Below are 17670 nucleotides of genomic sequence, written 5' to 3'. Positions count from 1 at the left end.
AGAATTTTTTAAAAAACAGTGTAGAATTAAAAATAGCGGACAATAGTATATTTAAAATAAGACCAAAAGATTAATTGCACATTTAATTAGAACCAGGCTCCAGAAAAATTGTAAGAGATGGAAATCTGTTATTTTGAAAGAACACCAAAATTCCTGAATAAATTTGTGTGCAGATCACAAATGAGCCATACTCTTAGACGGCTTCACACAATTTAATTTTTCAGTGATCAATGAAGTTTCAGTGAATAAATTATTTTGAAAATTGATGTGTTTCACTGAAAAATTAGGGATGATACTGAACTTTCTATATAAATACAAGTTTATAATAGTGTATAAAAAGGATTTTCCACTTAGCTTCGATTCCTATTGTTTTATAAAGCACTTGTTTTCACTTATTTTCTGAGGCACATATTAACTGTCTGATAGAACTAAGTGTTTATGAGAAATACAATATAATTTGTATTCATCTTTAGCTTTACACTGAATAGAAAAGCCACTAAGTCATTTTAAAAATAAGAGTTGTGGCTACTCTGTCTATGGAGTAGCCATTCTTTTATTCCTTTACTTTCTTAATAAACTTGCTTTCACTTAAAAAAAATAGGAACACTCTTACACTGTTGGTGGGAGTGTAAATTAGTTCAACCATTGTGGAAGACAGTGTGGTGATTCCTCAAGGATCTAGAACCAGAAATACCATTTGACCCAGCAATCCTATTACTGGGTATATACCCAAAGGATTATAAATCATTCTACTATAAAGACACATGTACACGTATGTTTATTGCGGCACTGTTCACAATAGCAAAGACTTGGAACCAGCCCAAATGCCCATTAATGATAGACTGGGTAAAGAAAATGTGGCACATATACACCATGGAATACTATGCAGCCATGAAAAAGGATGAGTTCATGTCCTTTGCAGGGACATGGATGAAGCTGGAAACCATTCTCAGCAAACTAACACAAGAACGGAAAAACAAATGCTGTATATTCTCACTCATAAGTGAGAGTTGAACAATGAGAACATATGGACACAAGGAGGGGAACATCACACACCGGGGTCTGTTGGGGGGTGGGGGCTAGGGGAGGGATAGCATTAGGAGAAATACCTAATGTAGATGACGAGTTGATGGGTGCAGCAAACCACCATGGCACATGTATACTTAATGTAACAAACCTGCATGTTCTCTGCACATGTATCCCAGAACTTAAAGTATAATAAAAATAACTAAGAGTTGCATTGCTAGATATCAGAAGTCTTAAAAATGTAAGTAATTCTACTTTTAGATATTTATCACACAGAATAAACATGGAGAAGAACAAAGATTTATCTGCAAGGATGTTCATTGAAGCATTATTTGTAATGAAAAATTAGAAGCAGTGCAAATACTCTGAAAGAGGGGATTTACCAAATAAGTTATTATATAGTAATATGTAGCCATTAGGTATTATGTTGATGAACAACATGAAAAGGTAGTGACAGTGTGTTAGTACCAACAAAAAGGTTATAATATTGTATGGTCACATTGTTCTCACCCCCAAAAAGGTACACATGTGTTTTGAAAGTAAGAAGGGGGCCGGGCGCAGTGGCTCAACGCCTGTAATCCCAGCACTTTGGGAGGCCGAGGTGGGTAGATCACTTGAGGTCAGGAGTTCGAGACCAGTCTGGCCAACATGGTGAAACCACATTTCTACTAAAAATACAAAAATTAGCTGGGCATAGTGGTACATGACTGTAATCCCAGCTACTGGGGTGGCTGAGGCAGGAGAATCGCTTGAACCGGGGAGGCGGAGGTTGCAGTGAGCTGAGATCGTGCCATTGCACTCCAGCCTGGGTGAAGAAGTGAGACTCTGTCGCAAAAAAAATAAAAAAAAAAAGTAGGTCAGAAGGATAAAGACAACGAAATTATATTTGTCGATATTTCTGGATAGAAGGATTATGAGTAAGGTTAATTTTCTGTTTGGGACATTCATTATCAATTATTTTCTGCAGTGAACACACACCACCTTGTGACTTTTTCTATAGCCCAATTTTACATAATTTTTTCCTTTTTAGTTTGTCTTACCTACTCAGAATACAAAAGCCCCCTGCCCCCAACTTTCGAAGGCCAAGACAGGAGGACTGCTTGAGGTTAGGAGTTCAAGACCAGCCTGGACAACATAGTGAGATCCTGTCTCTACAAAAACTTAAAAAATTAGCTGGGTGCAGTGGTACATGCCTGTAGTCCCACCTATTCAGGAGGCTGAGGTGGGAGGATCACTTAAGCCTAGGAGTTCGGGACTGCAGTGAGCCACGATCATGCCATAAAAAAGAAGAGCCCCACAGATCCTCAGAGACTTCACATGGGGTAGGGGAAAGAATGTGGCAGTGGTTGGATATTGTAAAGCTGAATGTTAAAACTACAAATCCCATTATAAGATAAGCAGATGCTGAATTTACCTTTTTTGTGGACATTATTCGTGTCTTAAAAAATTTTACTTTCTGACCTTATGCTGTATATTTACAAATGCTATACTTTTCTCAAACTTGAAATGCAATGCTTATTTTCTTGAAATTGTGGGGTAAAATGCAAATAGAAATTATTAATTCGTTAGGCTATTGAGAAATATCTGTGTAAAAGCACAAGGTGAGAAAAATAGGTGTTTCTTCCCCTTACTGAGTCTCAGTTATAGTTTGGCTGGCCTATGCTGAGAGATTACCAGGGGAACTACTCATATTTGTTCTTTGTCAGCCAGATCTCATAGATAATTCCTCCTAGAGAATGTACTTCCTCTGTACCTTATATTGCCTAGTTAAATGTTTCCAAAGGCTTCATACTCTTTTTATAATATTGCTTTTTCTAGATATAAAGACCTGAAGATAGTCTTTTCTGTCCAAAGATGGAAAACAGTACTACTACCATTTCTCGGGAGGAGCTTGAAGAACTACAAGAGGCATTTAATAAAATAGGTATGCTTGAGAAAAAGTAAATATGGTATTACTGGTCTGCTTGATGTCAGACTTCAGGAATGGAAAAATACCTTTTATTTCATCTACCACCACCCAATTACCTCCAGATTTATTCCTTTTTTTTCTATCTAGGTTTCACTGGATTCTTTCTTTCTGAAAGATAAGCTAAGACTGGCTTGAATTTCTAGGTGAATTGGACTTTGAATTCTTTGATCATTTCTTTGCAGAGAATAATCCAGGTTAATGAATGACTATGTAACTGGATACACTTAACACGGTATCCTTATTGCAGAGAAAAAAATATAAAAATACTTCCTTGTGTATAAACTGAACTCTGGCCTTCACATCTTTGCACTAACAATAACACTTTCTGACTTCATGCAGAATATTTTTAAAATCTCAGTATAGTTTTTAAATGCCATATGTCTTATTTTCCTTCTCCCACATGCATAATTTAGAAAGTCTTACTGTTGTTTTTAAAGGCCGTATGCCTTATTTTTCTTCTTTCACTTTTTATAGCCATTTAGTGTTTTGTCTTTATGACATTATCATTTTGACAGTTTCGTATTTTTCTTCCAAAAAATTTTCCTCATACTCTGTTGGATCTCAATTCTTCTGCAGTTTGCTCTTAGGAAACCCATGGTAAACAAGGAGAATATAAATACCTTTTTTTTTTTTTTTGCTTTAGTTTGCAAATGTATGCAAGTGAAAGGTGAACCCAGTGAAAGGTGAGCACAGTGAATAGACATTGGGACAGTGACACCACTCTGTTTGCCCCTTACTCATCAAGCTCCTTTTCTGGTGTAATAGAGCCCTCCATGAAAAACAGTCATATGGTAGATCAGGGAGGAGAAAATGATCACCGCTGGTCTCGTGCTTAGGTTTCTCACAAACCTAATAATGACTAAAATTAATGTGAGTAAAATATCATGCAACATGAGTTTTATTGACCAATACAAAGAAAAATGATATGTTTAAAAAATAAAGCACTCCAAAAAAAAAAAAAAACCAAAAAACTGTAAAACTCAGGAAGCTCATGTTTTACAAATCATTACTGTGAAATAAAGTAAATTAAATTCTACAAATCTCTGGGCTCTTCCATTTCTCCCTGGGAATGGCATATTTGTCATTAGAGCATTGTATGAATATGGTATGATTTTCAGAAAACAATCATACATTTTATAGAGAATTGTATGTAGTGTCCAGAATCTTTTCAAGACAAAAACTGGGCAATTGTTGAAATGTTCTGCTCATTTTGAGCATTGAAATAGAGGAAGTAATAAAAATGTATCTCATAGTTTGATATTTCGGTTATTTTATAGATGCAGTTTTGTAGCTTGAATAAAAGTTCTACCCAGGTCTTGGTAAAATATATGAATTAGTAATATATTTGCTTTGTTTAGCACAACAACTTTAATCTTTGACTCATGAACATATTAATATAATCTTGCAATATTTATTTAATGATATATTGAATAAACAATTCACTGATGGAACAATTTTTTTTTTTTAAACAAAACCTTGTGTTGAGGGCTGACTTTCAATAGATCGTAGTGAGGGAGCTGCTCTGCTAAGTACAAAACCCCGACCCAGAAGCAGGTCCTTGATGGAACAATTTTGAGAGCAAGATAATTTGTTCTATTTGAGCAAAGCAGTAACACTAGCAGAATATGTACTTGCTGACTTTATTTACAAGATAAACTGCTACTCTGTGAACTCAGAAACCTCTCTGCTAATTTGTAGCACACTTTTCTCAGGGACAGAGGAACACGGCCATCCAATGTTATTAGATGGAGTATTTTGGGGCCACTGGGGAGAAGAGGGAAGTTGAAATATTTCTCTGTATTGTTTCTTTTTGAAATTGTGGTAAAATATATATAACAGAATTTACCATTTTAACCATTTTTAAGTGTATAGTTCATTAGCATTTAGTACATTCATGTTGTTCTACATTCATCACCACCATCCCTTTCCCAAACTGAAACTCCATATCCATTAAACAATAACTCCCACTGCCTGCTCCCCCAGCCCCAGGTAACCGTCATCCTACTTCTATATGAATGTGACTACCCTAGGTACCTCACATGAGTGGAATCATGTAATATTTGTCTTCTTGTAACTGGCTTATTTCACTTAGCACAGTGTCCTCATCAACAGCTTCATCCATGTTGTAGCGTGTGTCAGAATTTCCTCCCTTTTTAAGGTTGAATAATATTTTATTGTATGTATATGCCACATTTTGCTTATCCATTCATCCACTGATGGCCATTTGAGTTGCTTCCACCTTTTGGCTATTGTGAATAATGCTATGAACATGGATCTACAAATACCTGTTCAAGTCCCTGCTTTCAATTATTTTGAATGAAAACATAGTAGCGGAATTGCTACATCATATGGTAATTCCATATGTAATTTTTTGAGAAACTACCATACTGTTTTCCATAGTGGAGGCACCATTTTACATTCCCACCAGTGGTGTACCAGGGTTCCATTTTCTTCACATCCTCACCAACACTTGTTTTCTGTTCTTTTGGATAATAAGCATTCTCCTAGGTGTGAAGTAGTATCTCATTTTATTTGCATTTTCCTTATGACTAGTGATGTTTAGCATCTGATGTGCTTATTGGCCAATTGTATATCTTCCCTGGAGAAATGTCATTTCAAGCCCTTTGCCTATTTTTGAATCAAGTTGTTTTGTTGTTGTTGTCGAGTTGTAAGAAAGTCCTGTTTTCTTTTCAAACTGTGATCTTTAGGGTTATTTAACCTAAGCCTTTATTTCCTCACCTTTAAAATGGGAATGACATTAGTAACCACCTCACAGTTGTTTTAAGAATTTCATGAGATGGCCGGGTGTGGTGGCTCACGCCTGTAATCCCAGCCCTTTGGGAGGCCGAGGCGGGCGGATCACAAGGTCAAGAGATTGAGACCGTCCTGACCAACATGGTAAAACCCCATCTCTACTAAAAATACAAAAGTTAGCTGGGCGTGGTGGTGCGCACCTATAGTCCTAGCTACTCGGGAGGCTGAGGCAGGAGAATTGCTTGAACCTGGGAGGCAGAGGTTGTAGTGAGCTGAGATCACACCACTGCACACCAGCCTGGTGACAGAGCGAGACTCTGACTCAAAGAAAAAAAGAAAGAATTTCATGAGGTGAGTCAAGTTCTTATCGCTTCACTGCACTCCAGCCTGGTGACAGCGCGAGACTCCGTCTCAAAGAAAAAAAGAAAAAAACAATTTCATGAGATAAGTCAAGTTCTTAACAAGTCGCTTGGCTAAGCATATATGTTCATTAGATGGTTTCTATTAGTTCTTGTCATGTCACACCAAAACCACAGAGGGCCTACGGATGGAGCCTGGGAGCTTAAGCCCCCATATCTGTCTTCAGAATCCTAACTCTTAACTAATCTTGTTAGTTTAACATGCTGGTTATTAGGCAAATAACTTCCTCAGGCTTGTTTATTTTAAAATATTTCCTACTATTATGCTGGTTTAGAAATAAGCCAGCCTAATCTATGTGTATATTTCAGAATTATGGGAAACAGTTCTGAACTGGTCATGTAATGAGATTTTTCTCTAAATTCAAAGAAAGCAATATTATTGCAATATCAAGCAACTTAGCTTCCTAGCTGAATTTTGCAATTATACCAATATTTTGGTTATTGGTGGTTCCAGTCTAAAAATATTCTATCATTCTGAACAGTATTAATTCTAAAACTTTCATATGAGAGTTCCAAAGAAAAGTTTCTATCCTAACCATTAATTCAGTTAGCATAGCAGCTCTTTTATTAAGAAGAACAAGAAATATAGGAAACAAAGCAGCTATTACCAGATGAGCAAAGAGAGCCTATACAAGGTGAATCCAGGCAACAAAACAGTGCAAACCTCTGCTGTCAACTCTGGGCAGAAGTGTTTTGTGTTGCCTTTGTTCTGAGTCAAGAAGCGATACCCAGCCTCTAGGGAAAACCTAGGGAAGGGCATCTCTCAATGACACCATGACATGAAAACACCTGAAAACCTGTTTCCCAAACTCCAAATATAGGTATGAATTTCTTGAACACCTAATCTCAAATGACATCAAGCATGATTCAGCATACGTAATGTTATCATGAATACATAATGAAGAAGCAATGAATTATTGACAGATGAAACAGAACTGCCACCAAATTAAATGTAGAACACAAATGCCTTATGTGTATTTTACACAGCGCATGTATTTTATGTGGAATATGGGGTCAGCGGATTTATTTTCTAAATTCCCTCAAGAAGTTAAAGTCTGAATGGGTGCTCCTTTTTAGCTATCTGTGACTTCCCCATGCTTATTCCTTTTTTTTTTTTTTTTTTTTTTTTGAGATGGAATCTCACTTTGTTGCCCAGGGTGGAGTACAGTGGCGCAATCTCGGCTCACTGCAACTTCTGCCTCCTAGGTTCAAGTGATTCTCTTACCTCAGCCTCCCGAGTAGCTTTGATACAGGTACCCGTCACTATGCCCAGCTAATTTTTGTATTTTTAGTAGAGACAGGGTTTCGCCATGTTGGCCAGGCTGATCTCAAACTCCTGACCTCAGGTGATCTGCCCACCTCGGCCTCCCAAAGTGCTGGGATTATAGGTGTGAGCCACTGCGTCTGGCCCCCCCATGCTTATTTCTTTGATGCTTAGTCATGTGCTGAAACTGGGTTTTCTATCAGAGCAACAGTACCCTTAAAATATATATGGTGGCCCTAAATCTATGGGGATAAACTCCATTTAAATATATACAAGGGTTTTGTTTTGTTTTTGTTTTAAGAGATGGGGTCTCACTCTGTTGCCTAAGTTGAAGGGCAGTGGTGCGATCATAGCTCACTACAGCCTCGAACTCCTGAGCTCAGGCGATCCCCTCACCTTAGCCTCCCAAATAGCTGTAACTACCAAGCCTGGCTTAAATATGAGTTTTTAAAATAAAGCATATAGCATATTCTGTACAGTTCAGGTACAGGAAGAAAGGTTACTGCCACCTGTGAAACAAATGTGGAAGGCTCTGTCTGCACGTCTATGAATCCTCCCAAAAGGCCTTCTTAGTGTACATCTTCAACAAAGATTACAAAATATATTTGATGATATATCATTACAGATATTGACAATAGTGGGTATGTCAGTGACTATGAACTTCAAGACCTGTTTAAGGAAGCAAGCCTTCCTCTGCCTGGCTACAAGGTGCGCGAGATTGTGGAGAAAATTCTATCAGTTGCTGACAGCAACAAAGATGGCAAAATCAGTTTTGAAGAGTTTGTGTCAGTAAGTAATCTAATCCTTTCGGGCTACTGATAATCTTGCTTAAAGCAGAATTGTAGTAATGTCATCACTAGCTTTGGTTAAATCCAGCTTCAGAGACCAGAGAAAGGACTGCTTTAAAATGATGATGATGATGACAATAACTATTATTATCGAAATAATTTCCACAACTAATTCATAAAGCAAAGGAAAAAAATTATTCTCAAATTGTTGGAATGGAAATCAGGTTTAGATAATAGTAATTCATTCCCTAGAATAACTAGGTGAGTTCAATGCTTATTGACCATTAATATAATTGAAAAAATATTTATGAAATATAAATTGTCTGACTTTGCATTCTTTATTGATTAAGCAGGTATTTTAGCTCTTCTCTTCCTAGAAATTTTGCTAGGCACTGTGAGTAATGTGATGAGTAAAAAGAAATGTGATTCCTGCCTTCATGGAGTTTATATGTGTAGGGGAAGGCTGCATTGCACAAATTGATAAAAGATAACTATGAGAATTGCTATGACAGAGTGGTACAGGTCCTGTGAGAGTTTGTGGTAGAAGGAATTGAATTTGGAGGCAAGGCTGGATAACCCAGGGACTCAGGGAAGGTATCCCTACATTGTGAAGACTGTGATGTGTTCTGAAGAAAGATGTTAAACAGATAAAAGTGGGTTGTGGGAAAATGAATAATGTGAGAGGCAGGTAGACATGACAGCATGTGTAGAGTCCCTGTGGCTTTAGAGATGGTGAATATTCTCAAGCAACTGAAAGAAGGTTTGTGTGGCTGGAGCTGAGATGGTAAGGGTAAGGAATGTAGCTGGAGAAGTAACTCAGAATTAGGTCACACAGGGCCATGTTGAATTTTTGTTTTTATCCTAGAAGCAATAGGAAGCCAATGAAGTGGGAAGAATAGAATGTGAAGTGACAAGATCAGATTTGCATTTTAAAAAAACCCGATCACTTTGCTGCAAGGAGAACTGATTGAATTGAGTCTTGCCAATCTCTGGTGAGCCCAATGAGAAAGTGATTGGGAAAGGGAGTTTCTGTAAGCCTATGCTATTTCCTCTAAGAGCTGACTTATTTTATCATGAATGCATTTGAGATGTTCAGGCAGGAAAATATCTTCATTAAGGCATTCTTTTATCTTTAGCATGTAGTTAGTTATTTTTTAGGTTTTCAGTACAAAAGATTATGGCAAGCCAAGAAGAATAATTTCAGTGTGTTCAATTTAAGCTTAGTTATAAAAAATTTATTCCACTGTTTGGGGTTCAAGTATTTGTCTATTTTGTGTTATTGGTAAAATGATGAAAGTTATCTGTGTATACAAGCAATAAGTACAACTGACTAGTATTTAATCTGGTGTCTTTTCAAATAAAGAAGTGTAAATAAATATCCTTCATCTTGTCAGGTTTTTATTGATTATCTGATTCTCAATTTTACATATGTTCCATTCCAGCTAATGCAAGAATTAAAAAGCAAAGATATCAGCAAAACATTCCGAAAAATAATTAACAAGAGGGAAGGGATTACTGCTATTGGAGGAACTTCAACTATTTCCAGTGAGGGCACACAGCATTCTTATTCAGGTAACTGACTTCTCCCAATTTGATCTTTTAGTCACTGATTCATTCATTAAGTGACATATTTAATCAGTTCTAAGATGCCACTCATTGTGATTCATACCATTATTTTATGTGCCATTGAGGAGAAAAAAATACTGCAGACCACAGTATGACATGCCATCGAATTTGAAATACATCTCAGTTTCACAGATGTCAAAATAAAAAATCCTAGAATCATTGAAATCGATGAGTTCCTACTATGTATCAGGCTCAGTCTACAGAAACAAGATTATAAACAACAAAGTGGAAGTTGTTTATACTCCAGCATTAGATGTATTTAAAAGTGCCTTTTGAATGGCTTTTCATCCTGACTAATGAGGTAACTTTACTTTTAGACCTGACCTAGGAATGGGGGAGAGGCTTATATTACAAGGATTTTTCTCTTCCATTTTCTGAGATCTGAGATACCCGATTCACCTTTTATCTAGTAACTAAGTGACTAGAGAGCATAGCACCTGACTTGCTTGATCTGATTAAACCACTGGACCATTGCCCAGTGGGAAATGCAGAAGCATATTAACTCTTAAGATGAGGTGTCTTCCCCATGTTAAGTTATCTAAGATGTCTAAGAATCTTTGGCCAAGTTCTTTTTATTTATATGAACATAACTAGAACTATGCGTTTTTGGCCTTTTGACAAAATTACCTGTAACCTTTTCCCCTCTTTCTTCATTTCAGATCTGAATCTGTTAATTATCCTCTTGATTCTGTCCCTTCCTAATTGGATTTTCCTCTAGCAATATACTCAAATTTCTCTCATCTATTATATGTTTTTCCTAACTTTTTCCCACTAGGGAAGCAGCCATAAAGGCAAAGGTCCGTAACTGTTACCTTCACTTTTTGAAAGGTATTCACCCCTTAACCCAGTTTCTGCCTGTCAATTCTACTGAAGTGGCTTCTTTTTAAAGACAAAAAAAAATTATTAAGGTATAATACACATTCAGCAAAGTGCTATGATCTTAAGTATATGGCTCAATGAATTTTTCCATGTGTATACATTCACGTAGCTGCCAACCAGAACAAGACATGGAATCTTTTCATCAACTGAAGACTCCCTCATTCCCCTGATAGTAACTATTCTTCCCTAGAGGTAACCTCTTTTCTGATGTTTGTCACCATAAATTTTTGTTTACTTGTTTACTGAGGTATAAGATACATGTAGTAAAGTGCGTGAAGTGTACTTTTTTTTTTTTTTTTTTGAGACGGCATCTCGCTGTGTCACCCAGGCCAAAGTACAGTGGTGCGATCTCGGCTCACTGCAAGCTCCACCTCCCGGGTTCACGTCATTCTCTTGCCTCAGCCTCCTGAGTAGCTGGGACTACAGGTGCCTGCCACCACGCCCAGCTAATTTTTTTGTATTTTTAGTGGAGTCAGGGTTTCACCGTGTTAGCCAGGATGGTCTCAATCTCCTGACCTCGTGATCCACCCACCTCGGCTTCCCAAAGTGCTGGGATTAGAGGCATGAGCCACTGCACCAGGCTGAAGTGTACTATTCTTAAGTATATGGCTTGATTTCTTTTAACCTATGAATACACCTATATAACTATTCTCTAGAAAAAGATCTGGAACGTTTAATGGCTTTTATAAAAAATAGCAGCTTTATTGAGATATAATTGACATACCATGGAATACATTTTTAAATTATACAGTTCAGTAGTTTTTAGTATATTCATAGTTGTGCAATTGTCATCACTATTTAATTTCAGAACACTTTCATTACACCAAAGAAAAACACTATACTCATTATCAGTCACTCCCCATTTCCTTCTTCCCGAAGGCTCTGCAACCATTAAACTACTTTCTATTTCTATAAATTTGCCTATTCTGGAAGTTTCATATAAATGGAATCATACTGTAGTGGCCTTTCATTTGACAGGCTTCTTCACTGGTGTAACATTTTCAAGGCTCATCCATGTTGTCACATATATCATACTTCATTCCTTTTTTTCTGACTGCAGCCTCGACCTCCAGAGTTGAAGGTATCCTCCCACCTCAGCCTCCCAAGTGCACAACCGTGCCTCCCAAATGTGCACCACCATGCCCAGCTAATTTTTCTATCTTTTGTAGAGATGGGGTTTTGCTATGTCACCCAGGTTGATCTTGAACTCCAGGGTTTGAGCCATCTGCCTGCCTTGGGATTACAGGTGTGAGCCATGGTACCTGGCCCCTTCATTCCTTTTCATCGCTGAATATTCCATTCTATGGGCAATACCACATTTCGTTTATCCTTTCATCAGGTGATGGACATTTGGGTTGTTTCTAGTTTTTGGCTACTATAAATAATGCTATATGAACACTCATGAATGCATTTCTGTGTGGGCATATACTTTGAATTCTCGTAGGCATATACTTAGGAGTAGAATTGCTCGAATTTTTGTTAACTCTATGTTTAACATTTTTAAAGAGCTGCCAAATTGTTTTCCAAAGTGGCTGCACTTGTGAGGGCGATCTGGCTGCAACATCTGTCACTCCATTTATTGCCAGGGTTGATTTGGCTGATCTGGCTGGCTAGGCGGGTGTCCCCTTCCTCCCTCACTGCTCCATGTGAGTCCTTCCCGAAGCTCCATGCTCGGTTGAAGAGCATGACCATCCCCAATAGAGGAGGACTGGTCTTTGGGCAAGGGTATGCGAGTAGCTGCACTCCCCTGCTAGAACCTCCAAACAAGCTCTCAAGGTCCAAAGTGGCTGCACCATCTTACATTCCCACCAGCAATGTATGAGGGCTCCAGTTTCTTCACATTCTCACCAACACTTGTTTTTGCCCATTTAAAAAATTACAGCCATCCTAGTGGTTGTGATGTGGTATCTCATTCCTGGTTCCTATACCTGAAACATCCTTTCTTTCCTTGCCTATATTCACCTATTGAAAACCTATATTTCAAATAGTACCTCCTCTATAAAGCCTTTTCTTGATCACCCTAACTAAAAGTGATTGCTTCTTTCTCTAAATTCTGCAAACATTGCATATATATTTCTGGTGGTGTGTGTATTTCCCTTATATCACATTTCTTTGTATATTTGTTTTATAATTACACTAAAAAATTCCTCAATGGCAGATACAGTATTTTAGTGATCTCTGAATTCCTAGACTCCAAATCTTTCTAAGGAGGTGTGTATGAGGAGGCAAGAAGTTAAGGCAGATTATGATATGTACAAAGAGGAAATATTAGTACATATTTGTGTTTTTGTTGGCTTGTGTGTGTATGTATGTGTGGTGGATTAAATTTTGGAGGTACCTGCAAAATATTCCCTTGGGAAAATTACTTAATTCTAGGAACTGGGGCAACAATGGAGAAGGCCAACTCATTATGTGCTACCCTCTGATGGAAATGGGGATTATTTACTTTAAGGATTTATAATCTTAAATGATTTTTATATCTACAGAATAATAATAAAGCTGTACAATGTTTTTACTTTACGTTCCTTCCTATTTTCCCCACTGCATAACCCAACAAAATTTTCTACTTAAGATCAATGTACCCATACTAGAAGCCATGTGTTGAGAAGTTGGTGGATGAAGATGGCCAAGGATAGTGCTGGTATCTAGATTTGTGTCAATTTTATGTTTGTTTTTTGTTTTTTTGAGACAAGAGTCTTGCTCTGTTGCCCAGGCTGGAGTGCAGTGGTGTGATCTCGGCTCACTGCAACCTCCATCTCCCAGATTCAAGCAATTCTCCCTGCCTCAGCCTCCGGAGTAGCTGGGATTACAGGTGCCTGCCACCACACCTGGCTAATTTTTGTATTTTTTAGTAGAGATGGGGTTTTGCCATGTTGGCCAGGCTGGTCTCAAACTCCTGACCTCAGGTGATCCGCCCGCCTCAGCCTCCCAAAGTGCAGGGATTACAGGCATGAGCCACCGCACCCAGCCAATTTGTGTCAATTTTTTTTTCTTTTTTGGAGACGGAGTCTCGCTGTCGCCCAGGCTGGAGTGCAGTGGCGTGATTTCGGCTCACTGCAGGCTCCGCCCCCGCGGGGTTCACGCCATTCTCCTGCCTCAACCTGTGTCAATTTTTTAATAGTTAAATTCCATTGAAATTGAGCTGTTTTATTCATTTGAATAACTTTTGACTGAATTCAGTATTTCTGTTGTAAGCTAAAAATCACAACTCTCTAAACCTTTTGGGGAGGATGGGATTTATTGCCATGGTATTTGTTTCTTGTATTTTTTTTCCTTATTTAATTACATATACATATTTGACCTCTGATGGTCTGCTTCTGACTCATTAGCTTTCAGAAGCAATGCATACTTGGAAATATTTTTGAATCAAACCAAATATATATTGTGCTCATTTAAGATATATACCTTCATCTCTCCTAATATATCAGTTTTTTTGTTTGTTTTTGTTTTTGAGACAGAGCCTTGCCCTGTCGCCAGGCTGGAGTGCAGTGGCGCAATTTCGGCTCACTGCAAGCTCCGCCTCCCGGGTTCACGTCATTCTCCTGCCTCAGCCTCCCGAGTAGCTGGGATTACAGGCCCGTGCCACCATGCCCAGCTAATTTATTTTTGTGTATTTAGTAGAGATGAGGTTTTAACATGTTGGCCATGATGGTCTTGCTCTCTTGACCTCGTGATCTGCCCGTCTAGCCCTCCCAAAGTGCTGGGATTACAGGCGTGTGCCACCGTGCTCCCCCCTTCTTTTTTTTTTTTGAAAGGGTCTCTTTGTGGTTTAGGCTGGAGTGCAGTGGCACAATCTCCGCTCACTGCAACCTCCACCTCCCGGTTCAAGCGATTCTGAAGCCTCAGCCTCCCGAGTAGCTGGGACTATGGGCATGTGCCATTATGCCTGGCTAATTTTTGTATTTTCAATAGAGACGGGGTTTCTCCATGTTGCCCAGGCTGGTCTCGATCTCCTGAACTCAAGTGATCCGCCCGCCTTGGAAGTGCTTTGGGAAGTGCCAGGATTACAGGCGTGAGCCACCACACCCAGCCACCTTTCTTCTTTTCTTAAACCCTTTTGTGTTTTAGTAGATTTGTAATAATGGTCAATTATTATCTTTGAGCAGAAATTAACAAGTATGTTTTTGTAGTGCAATAGCTATATATGTTTTTATAGTGCAATAAAGTTTGTGAAATGAGATTTGCCTACCAAGATTTTCTCCTTTCAGAGGAAGAAAAAGTGGCTTTTGTTAACTGGATAAACAAAGCCCTGGAGAATGACCCTGACTGTAAGCATCTTATACCCATGAATCCCAATGATGATAGTCTTTTCAAGTCACTTGCAGATGGCGTCCTTCTTTGGTGAGTTGAACTTCTGGTTAAGGAAGCTGTGTTCTTTCTGATTACATTGACGAGCATTCCATGAAAACTACAATTCAGCTGTCCATTGTCTTTTGGAGTCAGTAGCTACTTAGGTCATGAGGAATTTATATTGCATAGAAAATGAACTACTGTATATCTACTGGAAAATTTCCAAAATTTTCCTTCAAATACAATCCCTTGTTTTTCTGTTGCCTTTTACGTGTATTACTATAATAATTGCCAGGAATCTTTTGAGTTATTTGTCTGATGCAGTTTTAAATATTCGCAGGGTTTCTCTTTTTCCAGTAAGAGAGTATTGATTATTGACTGGAACGGGACATGAGGAAATGCAAAGGGAAGATATTCCTTATTTGTACCTAAATGAAAATAATGTTTTGATTCAGCCTTGTGTTATCCTTGGCTCTTTGCATTCTATTTTTTCTCACTATATTGTAAACTCTCTGAGGGAATGTCTTTGTCATTGTTGTGTGTACCACAGTCCCAGCATACTTCTTTGGACAAAGAAGAGGTCTTTTCTTTAGTTTATAAAAAGTACAAAAGATTTACAAAGTAGAAAATAACCATCAAAAATATCCTTACCACCCATAAATGACTTATTAATATTCTAACACATTTCCTTCAGTCTTTTTTAAAATGTTTTTACTTAAAAAGGAAAACAAAACCTTACCCATAAGTACAGGATATTAGATTTTAGGACATTAAATATAAAATATACCTTGACCTCCACCTACAATTCTAATCTTTCTTTGACTCTCAGAGAAATTCCTATTATGAACCGAATGGGTATTTTCCTATTCTTGTTTTAAAAGGTAAAATTCTAAAATATAGAGACAAAATTTATATTAATTTCTCTGAAAATGTCTACATTATTGGTCTTAGATGAATCTCTGGCTTCGTATCTTTCTGCAACAATAGTAATTTTAACAGTGTTGATACTACTTTATGAAACTTGGCTTGTTGGAGAATTTCTTTGTTTTAGGCTGTGGAATACTGATGATCATTAAGTGAAATAAAGACAAAACTAACATAAGGAAAATTCAGGGTGATGACTGGGCATGGTGGCTCATGTCTGTAATCTCAGCACTTTGGGAGGCTGAGGCAGGAGGATCACTTGAGGTCAGGAGTTTGAGACCAGCCGGGCCAACGTGGTGAAACCCCATCTCTACTAAAAATACAAAAATTAGCTGAGAGGTGGCACACACCTGTAATCCCAGCTACTCGGGAGGCTGAGGCAGGAGTATCACTTGAACCCAGGAGGTGGAGGTTGCAGTGAGCTGAGATCACACCACTGCATTCCAGCCTGGGTGACAGAGGTAAACTCCCTCTCAAAAAAAAAAAAAAAAAAAAAAAAGAAAAGAAAAGAAAATTCAGGATGGTCAAAAAAAATTAGGAGAAATGCTAAGATTACTATTGCAGTGAGTGATGGATTTGTTTTAGGAATGGGAATATTTCTTGGATTTTAAGAATTAAGTTCCTGGCATGAATTTTAGTTTAATTAATTATTATTATTATTATTTGAGACGAGGTCTCTCTGTTTTACACAGGCTGGCCTCAAACTCTTGGGCTCAGCCTCCCAAGTAGCTGAGATTATATGCACGTGCCACCATGCCTGGCTTACTGTTTAATATTTTAAAGTAATGAATTGTTATTTTCAAAATTTATGTACTTTGGCTGTTTGCAATAGTAAACTAAAAAAAATTCTTGGAGTATTAAATTATTTTCTCTTTAGCAAAATGATCAACTTATCTGAACCAGATACAATTGATGAAAGAGCCATCAATAAGAAAAAGCTCACGCCATTCACTATTTCTGTAAGTATTTGCCCTTTGCTTATTATCATGTTACTATGCTGAGAAATATAAGACCTTTGTTAATGAATGCTTGGACCCAGATAAAACCTTTGATTTAATGTAATGTTATTCTCCTATAAAAACTGTTTTTTAAAGAGACGAGGGTCTCACTATGCCCCCCAATAGAGCTCACTGTAACCTCAAACTCCTGGGATCAAGTGATCCTCCAACCTCAGCTTCCTGAGTTGTTAGGGCTATAAGCATGTACCACTATGCCCTGCTAATTTTTTAAAGTTTTTGTGGAGATAGGGTCTTGCTATGTTGCTCAGTCTGGTCTTGAACTACTGGCCTCAAGTCATCTTCCTGACAGTACCATGCTGTCAAATTCCAAAGTGTTGGAATTATAGGCGTGAGCCACCATGGCTGGCCAAAACTGGATTTTTATTAAATAAAAATTCAGTTGGATTTTTTAATGAATGAAATGAAGATTCAAGGTACTTTGGATGCACTTACTTAAGCTGTAGTATTCAGTTTATATTATTGTAATTGTTGAATTATTTATTAATGAACACCTTTTTGATGCCAGTGCTCTTATTAGGTGGTTGAAAAAGAACACTGCAGTTTTATCATTTCACAAAATTTTAAACTAATCTTTTTGTACTAAATTGTTCTGTAGTTGGCTCCTCCATACAGATCTTGTATAAGTCCAAGTATTTATACTTACCACACTTTCCCCCTCAAAATCTCTAGAACAATGAGTGGATATTAATATTTACTGAGTACTTAGTGGGTA

General features: G+C 37.8%; 1 protein-coding gene across 1 annotated transcript in view; it reads left to right on the top strand.

Annotated features, from left to right (window-relative positions):
• PLS1 (plastin 1) overlaps positions 1 to 17670 on the top strand; it is a 117210-nt gene that overhangs the window by 66526 nt on the left and 33014 nt on the right. Inside the window, exons 2-6 of the mRNA XM_003265336.1 lie at positions 2845 to 2950; positions 8058 to 8221; positions 9663 to 9792; positions 14934 to 15066; positions 16817 to 16898. Coding sequence (XP_003265384.1) covers positions 2881 to 2950; positions 8058 to 8221; positions 9663 to 9792; positions 14934 to 15066; positions 16817 to 16898 — 579 coding nt within the window. The 5' untranslated portion in view covers positions 2845 to 2880. The remainder of the gene's footprint in view (positions 1 to 2844; positions 2951 to 8057; positions 8222 to 9662; positions 9793 to 14933; positions 15067 to 16816; positions 16899 to 17670) is intronic.

This window comes from Nomascus leucogenys, chromosome 8 (genome assembly GCF_006542625.1).
Source record: "Nomascus leucogenys isolate Asia chromosome 8, Asia_NLE_v1, whole genome shotgun sequence".
NCBI classification, from domain to species: Eukaryota; Metazoa; Chordata; class Mammalia; order Primates; family Hylobatidae; genus Nomascus; species Nomascus leucogenys.
This window is presented reverse-complemented; position numbering and strand designations above follow the sequence as displayed.